The sequence below is a fragment of the Neomonachus schauinslandi genome, chromosome 9 (genome assembly GCF_002201575.2).
Source record: "Neomonachus schauinslandi chromosome 9, ASM220157v2, whole genome shotgun sequence".
Classification (NCBI taxonomy): Eukaryota; Metazoa; Chordata; class Mammalia; order Carnivora; family Phocidae; genus Neomonachus; species Neomonachus schauinslandi.
In genome coordinates, this window is record NC_058411.1 from 85,203,763 (window position 1) to 85,218,183 (window position 14,421).

At 42.1% G+C, this 14,421-nt stretch overlaps 1 protein-coding gene and 1 pseudogene across 1 annotated transcript; one reads left to right on the plus strand and one right to left on the minus strand.

Annotated features, from left to right (window-relative positions):
• Positions 1–1,332: 1,332 nt before the first annotated feature.
• Positions 1,333–2,442, minus strand: LOC110585574 (annotated as a pseudogene).
• Positions 2,443–7,869: 5,427 nt separating this feature from the next.
• Positions 7,870–8,900, plus strand: LOC110585360 (E3 ubiquitin-protein ligase RNF4-like). Its single transcript, XM_044918193.1, has one exon. The coding sequence runs from the start codon at positions 7,881–7,883 to the stop codon at positions 8,448–8,450; it is 570 nt and encodes a 189-aa protein (XP_044774128.1). The 5' UTR covers positions 7,870–7,880; the 3' UTR covers positions 8,451–8,900.
• Positions 8,901–14,421: the final 5,521 nt, after the last annotated feature.

The window sequence follows — 14,421 nt, forward strand, 5'->3', positions numbered from 1 at the left end:
AAAGAAAGAAAGAAAGAAAGAAAGAAAGAAAGAAAGAAAGAAAGAAAAAGAGGGAGGAAGGGAGGGAGGGAGGGGGAAGGGAGTGGGGAAGGAAGGAAGGAAGGAAGGAAAGCAACATTGCACTGAGTGTACATATTCCCAAGAACATGGCTTTGGAAAAGTATTATTTAGTTTAATGTCTAGTTTTTGAAATTATATTTTGATAATGTCAGAAGAAATAAAACATAAGAAATGGTCATTGTTATTATTATGATGTTTGTTTTAAATTTTTTTAAAATAATAATTGTTATATCTCACTTTTTTTTCATTCTCCCTAATGAAAACAGGGCATACATGGAAACAATACAGGCACTGGCAAATGTTGTCTTTTCCAGTGTTTGTGTACAATCACTCTCCCAATATCTTCGGGCTGTTGCTTTTTACTTCATTGCTTATACCCTAAGCTCTTGAGGACAAATTCAAGGTCTTTCCTTAATAAAATAAATATTTTGTCTGTGATGTGGCCTTTAAGGTTTTAGGGGCAAAAATCAGCTTTATCTCTCCTTGGATTCTAGGCTTTTTTTTTTTTTTTTAATTTTCATTTTTTAATTCAGTGAAATTTAGTTTAGTTTCCAACTTGATAATTTTGGTTTCTAGCATTATCTATTTTCAATTCATTGCCTTTTCAATTTCTAATTTTAGCCATATGCTTGTTATTAGATTCCTCTTTTTTGTAAAGAATTATCATTGTAATGTCCCATGGAATCTCACTGAAGATCAGAAACAGTTTTTAGAGGTCTCAACCTTCTCTTTAAACCTTCAAAAAGGTAGTGTCCTACTGACTTCTTTACTATCCCTATGGAATATGCCAGAGTTCTCAACTTACTGATTCCCTGTCCGAACAATCAGAACTTTTTTTCAGAAGTGTGATATGCATAGAGAATTCATAATCCCTATTTTGATCTAATTTTCATTTAATATCTGAGTTCTAGCTCTTCTGTTTATAATCCATCTCTGACCTTTGAACAAATCTGTCTAGTCCTATCTCTGTAGGTCCTGGTTTCAACTCATGCTATCAGGGGACTTTCTCACTTTGGCTCTTGGTAGATATACTACCCTAGGCAGGGGCTGATCCTTGATGGGCATCATACTGTTATAGCAAGAAATGTTTCACAAAAGGCATCTGATATGGTCTAAATAAGATTGATCTTTACTATAGTCTAATTAAGATTAATTAATATATACTCATTGTTTAGAAATAATTATCCATTGACCTAAAGTCAACAATACTCTTTTTTTCTACTATTAACATATACAATTGTTTGGAGGGGAGGGGGAGCAACTTGAAATAAATCAGAGAACACCTTCACATTCATCATTCTTCTCATATACTTCAAATTTGTATTTAATGCCTTCCTCCTCCTGGACATCAGAAAGAACACCTGGGAGAAGTTTTTATTTCTCCAAATTAATTTCTGGAAAAAAACGTGTCACTTTCAAATTCCTGCACATTCCTTGTCACAAATAGTTTAACGTGGCCTGGCTTGTTCATGGCTTCCTTATAAACAGAACTGACTCCCACTATCCAAACCATGTCCACTTTATTTGCTAATTCTGGTGCTCAAAAACTTTTAAGGCATCATCCAGACTTTTGGCAAGAAAATGAGCTTCTGTGGGGGCTCCTCAAGGTCTCTGAGCACTAAATCAATTCTGTCCTTTAAAGGTCGATTCTTCTCGGGAATAGAGAACCATGTCTTCCTACCCATAATCACCAAATTCTGTTTACCTTCTGAGGAGGATGTGGTCATTCTTCGGAAATACTTGAACTCATTCCTGAATGAGGGCCACAGCAGGTCCCCATTCTTGCTGATGCCCCTGTTCTTAGACACAGCGAGGATGCAGTTTAGCAGACAAATCTTGACAGCAAATATATACACCTCTGAGCTGGCACACCACCCTGGGATTCCCCATGCCCCACCCAGCTTGGCGGGGAAATTGTCTCCTTGGACTCTAGGCTTTTAGAAAAAAAATCAAAGACTAACCAATTTGGGTCCTAGATATCTGAGCAGTTTGATTAGAAACTTCATGCATTAAAAACAATTCTGATACTTTGGAGAGCAATAAGAAGGAAGATAAACCTCAGTTAGGAAAAAAAACCCTGGTAAATAGAATTAAGAAAAAAAATTTAGTCATGCATCAAGCACTTGCTATGATTAAAAAGTCTTTGAAACGAAGAAGATATTTCTATCTTTATAACAGACAGGCCTAACTGAAGACCGCAATAAATGTGAGGCTTCCCCACCCCCACGGGCCACTTCCTCTTTTTACTGTTTCATTTAGAAAAAACAGAGAGCACTCTTGCTGCCACACAATGCCATAGTGCTATTTGAAGGGGTTTCCTAGGCATCCTTACTGTCTGGAAGTGTGCATGCCATTTTCATCATCTGAAGAGTCAGGGAGCATGTTAGGTTGAGATCTTGCAGAAGCAGGCCCCGACTCCAGAATTTGGGTATATGTGGCTTATAAAAACAGGGCTTCCAGGAGAAATCAACAACGGACTTGGGGGAGGGGGAATGAAGGAGAGGGAATGGGGAGAAGCCAAGTGAAGGGGTGATTTCAGAAGTCCCACACTCAGCCTGGTCCCATGGGAGCTCTAAAACAAAGGAATACCCCTCAAAGTTAGTTCTGTCTTGAAGCAAAGGAGCTGGGCTTTGGCACCTCACATCAGCCTGTCTTTGGCTATATGCTGCAGAGTGTGTTGTGGGCTGAAACATAAAATTCCCAGGTACTTCCAGCTCACTCCAGTGCCTTAGGGTAATCTGCAGGGCTGGGGTAATGTGCAGGTGCTAGTTGTTAGCAGCAAAATATCAAAAAGCTGGGTATGGGTTCATAGGGTCTGGGTGGGGCACCAGTCGGCTACTGAGAGTTTCCTGTCAACTTCCTCTGCAGGGCCCACAACACATGCAGTCCCTAACTTCCATTAAAAGTTCCAAATTTCTAGGGGCTAGCATTAAAGTGTGAATACCACTGAACTCAGACCGGAGTCTGAATTCTAATTCCACAAAAGAAATTGGAGAAACCATTACTACTGGCTTGACTCTGTCACCATATCCATAAAATGGGATAATTATTCCTACATCATAAAGTTTGTTCACTTATTCGATCAATCATTTATTCAATGAATATGGAGCATCTCCTCCACGCCAGGCACTGTTCAAGTGTTATTCTGAGAAGGAGATGGTGGTGAGAAGAGCTCCATAAAATGTAAAGCTCCAGGCAACTGCTTTTACTTGCAGTGGTTATTTATTTTCATAGCTTCCTACAGTAAGTAAAATTACCTAAAACCACAGCAAAGGGATAAAAGGGAAAATTTTTGGCACTTAACTGGTGAAAAAAAGAAACCATGCCTCACTTCTTTCCATGGAGCGCTTTAGGTAAAAGTCCTCCTCATTCTGGACAGTTCCCCAAAGGGAAGCCTGCTCTCTTCTGGCAGCCTCAGGATTTCTGGGAATGATCTTGCTCAGAGAATTTACAAACTGCATTCCCAGGAGCTTTTAGTCCTGCCTCTGTCACAGCTCATCCTCTTTCAAATCTCCTAATTTTTCCTGGCCTCAGTTTTCTTACCTGTAAAATGAAGGGTTCTGCCACTAACTGGTGACGGCACAGTAAGCAGGTCATTTGTATATAGGAGCCTTCTCTGCTCGATTTCTAGGGTGGGGAGTCCAGTACTCAAGCTCAGGCTTGATAGACTGATGGGCACAGGCCCCAGGACTCCATTGTAGATTAGAAGTTTTAACTCCAATCAGATCCAACTCCCCCTCCTCATTTTCCCCAACACCTCCTTTTAAGGAGATCAAGATCTTTAATGGTACCCCTTTACTAATTCGATTGTGAAGGCTAAGCAATTTAGTAGGTGAATGCTCTAGCCTGGCTGCACTGGCTCATGTAAGAAGTGCCAGATGCTTGCAACTGGCCTAGGATCTCTGTAAACTATGACACTGAAGACAGAGAGTTGCACTATATTGACGGCTCAGATTCCGATATGGTATTGTTGGCTGTGGTGTGCTCCTCTAAAACAGTGAATATCTACAGGTAAAATTCCAAATACAAAAAGCAAACCAAAAACACATCTTCCTTTTAGTTGTCTGGTAGTTGCATTCCTGGAAAATTCAGTGTATATGGTCCTATCACCAGCCTGACCCCCTGACCTCAGAAAATCTCAAGTAGAAACTTCTGCTTGCCCATCTACCTTGTAGGAACTAAACTTCTAGAAGCTTCTGTCTAGCTGTCAATCTTACCTTTTAGAAACAAACTAACTGGAACAGAAAAGAAACATTTGAGGAAGATGTCTGCCCAGATGACTGAGAAAGTGTGGCAGTTACCTCAACCTCACTGGAATGTTAAAATCCCCTTCTGAATATCCCAAAAGTTAATAAAAGAGGCCTGCTTTCCCTTGTTCAGGGGGATGCAGCTGTGGAAATGATTCCGCATGATCTCCCTGTCTGTACAAATAAAGTTGACCTTGAGGCAACTCCATTTGGTGTAGTCTCTGTCTATAACTCAAGTAATGGGCCCACTTTGGTTTGGTAACAGTCTTGGCCTGTTAATATGTATTAACTGAATAGTTAATACATATTCAAGAAATAAAATAATTGGAAAATAAAACACATTTTTATATGTGATTGTAAAGACCAGATTATAAACAGGTTTCCATTCACTGAGAGAGACAGAGAGAATGTGTGTGTGTGCATGGGGAAGCTGGGGCCCCTCTCAGCCCCTATATATATACCTATAGTGACCACATCATTGGAACGACTAAAAATAGCCCTGTTAATTTCCAAAATTTTAGAGAGGCACATTATCTCTATTGAATGAGAACCACTTTTCTAGAGAGTAGGGAGTTGCTGATCTAACGATCAGGGGAAAGAAACAACAATCCAGTGCTTCCTCTTTTCTCAGAAAGCAGAAGCCCGCAGAGGGACGAAACTAAGGACGGGGAAACTCCCCTTTTCTAACCTAGAACATAGCTTTCCGCCCAGAGACTGGTGACAAGCCACCATGGACTCGGGTTTTGATTGGGCAGTTGAGAAACTAAAATAGTGGGTCAAAAGGAGGGAAACCCCCAGTGCTTTCCACGGTCCTGTCGATAACTTGCGCTGAGACCCCTCGCTTCGCGACCTTGGCTGTTCTTCGCTGAGCGCCGCCGCCACCCTAAGCGAGTTCACGGTGAGTTCCCCGTCCCGTGCCGCCCCCTCCCTCTGCTTCTCTCCATCCGCAGGCTCTCCCTGGCTCTGCAGCTCCTCGGTCCTTCTTCCGGGCCCAGGGTGGCCAGGCACCCGGGTTCTGGTCGCTCAGGCTCTGTCCAGACCCGACAGGGAAGCAGCGGAGAGGCCGGAAAGTGGCGCGCCGCTGGAACCCACGCTTCCAGCGCATTCTCCCTGGATAGTTCCCTGGGCAGAACCAGGCTGGACAGGACAAAATAGCGAAGTCATCGATGGGGTACGTGGGTGGGGTCGGTGGTGGTGGGTGCTGCTTTTCGGGGCAGCCCAGCCTCGACCTGAAGGTTCTGTTTCCCTGGGCACAGCGTGAAGGAGGAGGAGCAGGCCGGTCCTAGAAGGCAAATACTTGAGGGCGGTGATCTGGTGAAAAGCAGGGGTCTGTGGGGTCTAAAAGAACTGCCTCGGTAAGTAGGTTGACGCTTCAGGTGGAGCCCTGAGCATTGTGCCTTCCTCAGGGTGCCCTCCTCGCCATTTTCCTTTAGGACCCCACACTTCCCCACCAGGTTCTAGGGCTTGTGTCTGAATCCAGATTGTGTCATATTGTTTTGTGTAACATTTCAATATGGCAGCTTATGAGTTTGTGTTGGTAAAAGCTTTATTGAGATATAATTCACAAACCATACAATTCATCTATTTAAAGTAATACAATTCAGTGGGTTTTAGTGTATTCACAGAGTTGTGCAAACATCACCTCAATTTTAGAATATTTTCATTATCCAAAAAGAAACTCTGTACCCATTAGCAGTCACTTCCTATTTCTCCTCAACACCCCAGGCCTAAGGAACCACTCATCTTGCTGTTGCTATGGATTTGTCTGTTCTTGACATTTCATATTAATGGAATCACACAGCTTATGGTCTTTTGTGATTGACTTTTACTACCTAATATGATGTTTTCAAAGATCATCCATATTATAGCAAGTATCTGTACTTTATTCTTTTTTACTGCTGAATAATACTCCATTATATTGATATACCATATTTTGTTTACCCATTCATTAGTTAATGGGCATTTGGGTTGTTTCTACTTTTTGGCTATTAAGAATAATATTGTGATCAACTTTCATGTTCAAGTTTTCAGATTGGACAGAAGTTTTCAATTCTCCTGAGTATACACTTAGGAATGGAGTTGCTGGGTCATATGGTAACTCTATGTTTAACCTTTTGAGGAACTGACAGACTGTTTCCCAAAGCTGCTGCATCATTTTACATTCCCACCAGCACTATATGAGAATCTCAATTTTTCTACATTCTCACCAACACTTCATATTATCTATTTTTTAAATTATAGTCATCCCAGTGGGTGTGAAATGGTATCTCATTATGGCTTTAACTTACATTTCCCTAATGAGGACTGAAGATGCATTATTTTTTAAATTACAAAATAATTTTTAGAAAGGATTTACATGCTGAGGTTTGAGAACTTTAACTGTCTACATCATGTGCCCAAAGTCACAGAGGCTAGACTCAAACCAAGTCTCTCTATGGCAAATGCTTGAACTCCATCCCCTCTTTTCTAAAACAGAATCTGGGATAAAACTCTTCAAGAAAATTCTTCTTGATATCTCTGTTAGAAAGGGAATGCTGGGCAAGATAAACCTCTGCATGGACTAAATGGTTCATTTCTTATTTGCTATTAGAAACCCAAATGTGCAAAGAACTTCTTGGTCTCTTCATTTTTACTTTGTAAAAAATAAGTGTTTCCAGGGTGCCTGGGTGGCTTAGTCAGGTAAGTGTCCGACTCTTGATTTTGGCTCAGGTCATGATCTCAGGGCTTTGAGATCAAGCCCCCAGTCAGGCTCTGTGCACAGAGTCTGCTTAAGATTCTCTCTCAACCTCTCCCTCTGCTCCTCCTCCCACTTCTCTCTCTCTCTCAAAAAAAAAAGTGTTTCCTTGAGATCCTCACACTGAATCTTGGATGCAGTAGTGACCCTTTCTTGGTAGGCAGTGATTTTTTTTTTTCTAAGATTTATTCACCTATTATTTGAGAGAGAGAGAGAGAAAGAATGAATGGTGGGGGGGCAGAGGGAGAGAGAGTCCCAAGCAGATTCCACACCAAGTGCGGGGCTCAAACCCATGACCTTAGATCACGACCTGAGCCGAAATGCTCAATCAACTACACCACTTAGGTGCCCTGGTATGCAGTGATTTTGTGCTTTTCTTCATGTCAGTGCCCTTTGGGCTTTTCCTTCCCACTGCTATCGGGACATAGAATGCAGAAAGACAAAAGTTTAAACTTTGTTTAAATGCATAACTATCAAAATATTTTGAGTACACATTTTTTTCTGGATATCTATCCATTTTACACTGCTTATCAATCTTACTTTGTATATTACCAAAACTTAATTTTTGTCTATTTTTTTTTTTCAGTTAAAAATTCAGATTGAGTTGTCTTGAAAGTCACAAACCTATACCCACCCACGTGGGAACACAGCAGTTGTGGAGGTGGAGACAGGAGGAACCAGAATCAGAGTTCAAATATGCCAGAATATCTGGGTTCTAAATTCTTATGTAAGTCAGAGAGTAACTGACCAACAGCTGTGAGACACTGGGCACTTGAACAGTCACTGTAAACTTCGGTACAGATCACTTACTTCTCTGAAGACTGGATCCAACAAGCATAATGAATATAAGAATGTGCTACGGTAGCATGCTGAATTCCAGACAAACCCAAGAATTCCATACAGCTGGGGAAGGAGGCCCAACTCCTGAGATAGTCTTAGAAGCAGAACTGATAGATCTCAGGGAAAGTGATGAAATAGTTGACCTCACCTGTGAATCCCTAGAACCTACAGTGATTGACCTAACTTGCCATGACTCTGTTGTGATTACTGAAGAAAGGAGGTGGCCAGGGGGAAATACAAGGTCACCCCAAGGCCAAATTGGCAGCTATGTGGTGAGCAGTGATAAGGAGGAGTTGATGAGAAACAGAGATGTGTATGTAACCAACAGTACCTGTCATAATGCCCTGGAAGAAGAAACTTTAAGTTGCACACTACCTGGCTATATCCAGTGTCGAATTTGTATGGATGGGTACTGGGAGATTGAACTGAGTAGGCGACACATTTACTCTACAGAATGTGGCCACATCTTCTGTAGTCGGTGCCTCTGCACTTCCCTTAAATATAATAAAAAATGCCCAGTTTGTTTGAAAAAACTCAACTGCTATCAGTACCACCGCATTTATATATGAAGTGTGCTGTGTCATTCAGGACAGATAGAACCCTTGGCACGGAAACGTCCTCGTGCAGAAACTATGGGTTGTTGGCATCCAATACACTGGACTCAAAAAGGCTGCTTTTAAAAATTGTTCTCTGGAGTATATAAAAAACTCTTTCATTTCTCACACACTATAAGACTGCTTTTTGATTTCTTTAGTTTCATGCTTCAGGGCTGGACTTTGGTTGTCATATTGTGCCAGAGACTAGTGGTTGTCCTCAAAGCAATTTTTCCTTTTTTCTTATAGTAATCAATTTACAATCAATTTTTCGTTGACCACACATGGGCATTTTGGATCATCTAAATAGGGCAACATCCTAGAGATAGTGGAGCAAGTGGATGGAAGGAATCTGGGAGACTGACAACTTTGCAAGTCAGAGCCACCATACAAATTTGAACTTTTACTTGAGAGATAAATAAACATTATTCTTGTTTAAGCAACCATATATGAGGTCTTATTTAGAGCAATAGAAACTTTATTTTTATTAAGGACCAGGCAGGGTGCTGTCTCTGGGTTTCTCTGGATTTCCTGATTCCACTGGAGTGGAAGGAATTCAGTCCTTTCTGAGCACATCTCCAACCAGCAGGGTTCAGGTGGGTATATGGGCAGGCACCATGTCCCCTGGGACTCCTATGGGCCTTTGAGTTTAGTCTGAGGAGTTGCCTAGGCACATGGGAATCTAGAGTTGTGGTTTTGTGCTCTCTGACCTGCCAGGCCAGAGAGGAGATGCCATTACCCTGGCTTTACAGGTGTGTCTGCCTTCACCACACTGGTCAGCTAATCAAGAAGCTGGCATGCTTCTCTGTGAAGCATCACCATCCCAGCTGCTCCAGGGTCAGAGGCCTTGAGAAGACCTCCTCGCCACCCATGCTCCACCTCCAGCCAAACACATACTCTTTCTTCTTTTGCAGAAGATCATATAGCACTCACAATTCAGCCTGCACTTTAGAATTGGAGAGGATGTGATTTCTACAGTCCTCTCTCCTTTTCCCTCAGAATGAAATGGGCAGTAAAGTTTGTTCCTTACTTTCCGTGGCTATAGCAGTGTTGGTCTCCAATATGATGTCTCAGTTGTGCCAATGGAACGGTGCCCATTCCTGTGTCATATCTGTCTACACACTGCATTCTCTGAAATGTCTCACACCCCAGGCTTTGGTTGCTTGACTTGGCACAGGATATGCAAGATAAATGTGGTAGGAGGCGCCTGGGTGGCTCAGTCGGTTAAGTGGCTGCCTTAGGCTCAGGTCATGACCCCAGAGTCCTGGGATCCAGCCCTGCATTGGGTTCCAGGCTCAGCAGGGAGCCTGCTTCTGCCCCTCCCCACTGCTCCTGCTCTCTCTCTCTCTCTGTCTTAAATAAATAAAGAAAATCTTTTTTTAAAAAAAGATAGGGACACCTGGGTGGCTCAGCCATTAAGCATCTGCCTTTGGCTCAGGGCATGATCCCGGGGTCCTGGGATCTAGGCCCGCATAGGGCTCCTTGCTCAGTGGGAAGCCTGCTTCTCCCTCTCTCACTCCCCCTGCTTGTGTTCCCTCTCTCTCTGTCAAGTAAATAAATAAAATCTTTAAAAAAAAAAAAAGATAAATGTGGTATACTCCCTTCTGTGTGTTCCTTTGTATATTCTAAAATGAAAAGAGGAAGAAAAAGGTGAAAATGAAAAAAAATTGAAATAATTTCTAAATATTATCTTCCTACATTTCAATAGATCATCTTATGCATCCCACTTTGGAGACTATTAATTGCTCTGTGACATAGCACAGTGTATCAGAGAACTGGCTAATGATTCAAGCACCTGAAGTGTCTATTAAATACAGATTGTGCTTTTGCATATATTATCTATGTGATCAGGATAAGAGCAGACTCTCTCCAGTTTGTCAGCAGCCCTCAACCTTCCCTACTGTGTTCTACCTAGCCCACTACACATTTCCCTTACCTGCAAAGCTCATGTAGACATTTGAGTTTTTGACTCTGCTTTATGGGAAAAAAAATAGAGGGGATTCTGACTTTTTCAAAAAAATCAAGATAAATTTTATAGACAGCAAAATGAACTGATTTTAAGTGTATAATAAGATGAGTTTGGGCAAATATATATAATCATAATGACCAACACCCCAATCAAAATATAGAACAATTCCATCATTCCAGAAAGTTCCTTTATGCCCTCTTCTAGTCAGTCTCCACCCTCCCACCCCCCACAAGCAACCACTGTTCTGATTACTATCACCATACATATGCTTGGGAACACTGAGTGTTACTACTTCATTGTCTAGCCCAGCTCATCAGGAAGAAAAATTTGATAGAGATTTGGAGTATAAGCTCTAGGCAGGGATCAAATGTTTTAGTGGCAGCATGACTAATATTACCTCTTTTAAGAATTGAAGCAAGAAATAAATCAGTGAGAGAAAGACAAATACCATATGATTTCACTCATATGTGGAATTTAAGGGACAAAACAGATGAACATACGGGGGAAAAGAGGCAAATTAGGAAACAGACTCTTAACTATAGAGAACAAACTGAGGGTTACTTGAGGGAAGGTGGGTGGGAAGATGGGTTTAATGGGTGATGAATTAAGGAGGGCACTTGTAGTGATAAGCACTGGGTGTTGTATGTAAGTGATGAATCACTAAATTCTACACCTGAAACATCGCTTCTCGGCCTTTTGGCTAAGATCAAGTGTAAATTCTACACCTGAAACTAATAAGTTAACTAACTGGAATTTAAATAAGAACTTGAAGAAAGTAAAATAAAATGATAATTTAAAACAAAATGAAACAAGAACAAAACAAAACAAAAGCCTTTTGTGTGGACTGTCAGGGGTACAATAACTATTAATATTAATTGAATGCAAAAAAAAAGAGAATTGAAGCAAGAAAGTGTCATTAATAATGACATCTGCCATTTATTAAGTAATAGCTATGTTCCAGGCACAGTACTAGGCACTTCATACATCACAGGCAGTCAAGGTATACACTTAGGCAAGAATATGAACTCAACAGGATGTAAGAGCAGAAGTTGAAGTGAGCTGCCACAGAGCATAACTGACATGAATAATTTGGCTGACTATTGTACATGGCTGTGGGAAGAAGTGAGAAGTAAAGAAAAGATTAAGGCCACATCATGAATAGAGCATTGTGTGCTGTGTTATGGAGTTTAGAGTTTATTCTATAGGTGCTAAGGAGCCCTTAAAGGCTCTGGAGGAGAGCCTCCAGAGAAAAAGATTCTTAAGGATCCAGCATGATCTCAGTGAAGGCGGAAGATGCTGTTTAAAAGTTGAGGAAAGGGCGCCTGGGTGGCTCAGTTGGTTAAGCGACTGCCTTCTGCTCAGGTCATGATCCTGGAGTCCCGGGATCGAGTCCCACATCGGGCTCCCTGCTCAGCAGGGGGTCTGCTTCTCCCTCTGCCCTCTTCCCTCTCGTGCTCTCTGTCTCTCATTCTCTCTCTCTCAAATAAATAAATAAAATCTTTAAAAAAAAAAAAAAAGTTGAGGAAAAAATATGGAGGAGGTGGGACACCTAGTTGGCTCAGTCAGTTAAGCATCTGCCTTTGGCTCAGGTCATGATCCCAGGGTCCTGCGATCGAGCCCCGCATCAGGCTCCTCCCCTGCCCCTCCTCTCTGCTCCTCCCCCTCTGCTCATGCTCTGTCTCTCTTTCTCTCTCAAATAAATAAAATCTTTTTTTTTAAGATTTTATTTATTTATTTATTTGAGAGAGAGAGAGAGAGAGAGAAACAGCATGAGAGGGGATAGGGTCAGAGGGAAAAGCAGGCTCCCCGCCGAGCCGGGAGCCCGATGTGGGACTCGATTCCAGGACTCCGGGATCATGACCTGAGCCTAAGGCAGTCGCTTAACCAACTGAGCCACCCAGGCGCCCTCAAATAAATAAAATCTTAAAAAAATATATGGATATGGAATTAAGAAGGGAAAATCCTGCTGTTGATTTTCCTCTCAGAAGTATATTTTTTGAAGTGTATAAGAAAAAGGATGAGGTAACCTTGGTCTGAGGACTTTGGTAGTGCACTTGTGCTCTCCTGCCCTCGGATGTCTAACAGTTTCATTTTAGTACAGCCAGCAGAGCCGTGCAAGCCTTTTGAACTGTGGCAACTCCTAGGAGACGATGTTTCTTTTAAGGTGGCAATGATAGGACTCCAGGGGGACAGTTATGGAAGCTTGGATTTAGCTTTCAGGTATCTTTTTGGAAAAGTAGAAGCTCATTTGATGAGAGTGGATATGGGATTAGGAGAGGTGGATATTCAAATGTATTCACTTCAGGTCTGATCTAGCTTTAAACCAAGTTAGCCCCACAGTGAGATAATCTGGCAATGCACATTTATCATTTCCTGATGTTTGCTGAGGTCATAGCAGAGAATGAAAGCCAAGTATCCTGAGCTGTGCTATACCTGGATTTCATCAACCACAGACTGAAATTGAACTATTCAAGAAAGGGGTTAAGAGAGACAGAGTAGAGAAGCCCAGCCCAAGTTTCAGCCAGGACCGGTCTTTTCTATTGTCTGGTCTACACTGAATTCATCCCTACTGTAAATATTAAGTACACCTGCCAGGAGAAACAAATTACTCTCCAAGAACCTAAAATTGTTACAAAGGATTAAACTTTTAGGTCCTTTCCTTAGCTACATCAGTTAGGTTCCACTGATTTGATATTAAAATCTGTGTACTGGGATGACTGTCCCAGGGAATGTTAATAGCGTAAAATAAGTTTCAACGACATCATTAGCTCAGCGTCTGTCTCTAAAATAGCAGCTTCCATGCAGCAAGAGCAGGGAGAGGCAGCAACCCGCACCTGCACAAATGCACATGAGCTCCCCGGGTTTCCTACCTACTGGCCTCCTTGGGCTTTCCTGACAGCCTCATGGATTAGAACCATCAAAGGTCTCAGGGAGGCACAGGCCTTTGTCTGTAGGCCCTGCTCTCCTAGTGCCCTATCCAGTACTCCTGGCTGGGTTGGGATCTGAGGCTAGTAGGCAAGATTGGGCCCTACTGGGTATTCAGGGTTAGGGACAGCAGGCTATTCTGCCAGACTTATTTATAAACAGTCATAGTTCAGTTTCATGGTATTATGCTGGTGGGTTTCTGACTTCGAGACAATCTTTTTCTGCTTCACTATCCAGGGACTATTTATAGACTGCTCTAACATAACTGTCACTGTATGGGAGACATTAATCAGGGTAGCATTTGATATGGGCCCTTCCCCGACCCCCTTAGCTGTCAGCAGGCAAAAAGATCCTACAGGGCATATTCCCTTTTCCTGTGGAGTGGCACACAGTAGGCATAGGGCCCCAGGTGTGGCTCTGCCCAGTATCACCAACCCTCTAAAGGGAGGGCAGAGGGGCTGTGGGCACTGTGACAGGATAGAGGGAGGGTCTACCCATACCACTTGGCTTCCCTGCTGAGAAAAGAGCCTTTAGAGAATGAACTTCTCCCTGCCTTTCCTCTGAACAAGGCCAAGCCACAGAGACAACAGCTGTTCTTTTCTCCAACCAGGAGAGAGAAGGTGCAGCGCATTGCTAGGCATCAGCCATTCATTATTTCATGGCTCATTCTTTTGCTCATTTATCTGGTATTTATCAAATTTTTATAGTGTGGTAGGCCTGTGTAGTTAAAAAGAGGTACAAGACAGTCCTTTCCTCCAAGAAGCTCACAGCTGGTGGAGAAGAGATGTGAAAAACAGTTGTGGTACAATGAAAGAATGCAGTGTAATAAAAACTATGATAGAAACATCTGTAAGGTCCTCGCTGAAGCATAAAAGAGGAAATAACTCTGACTTTTCAGTAACTTCCTTGGAGCCTAGAAGATGGAAAATTGAACTTTTAATTTATGTTCAGTTCTGTTGGAGTCCTTGAAGATTAATACCAATTTACAACTCTTGTTATATTTCAAGACAGAAAGTTAATTTGAGAGAGAAGATTTGTCAACCATCTGCTATA

Excerpts from the sequence above, each read along its gene's own strand:
- LOC110585360 (XM_044918193.1), top strand. The coding sequence starts at position 7,881 with ATGAATATAAGAATGTGCTACGGTAGCATGCTGAATTCCAGACAAACC.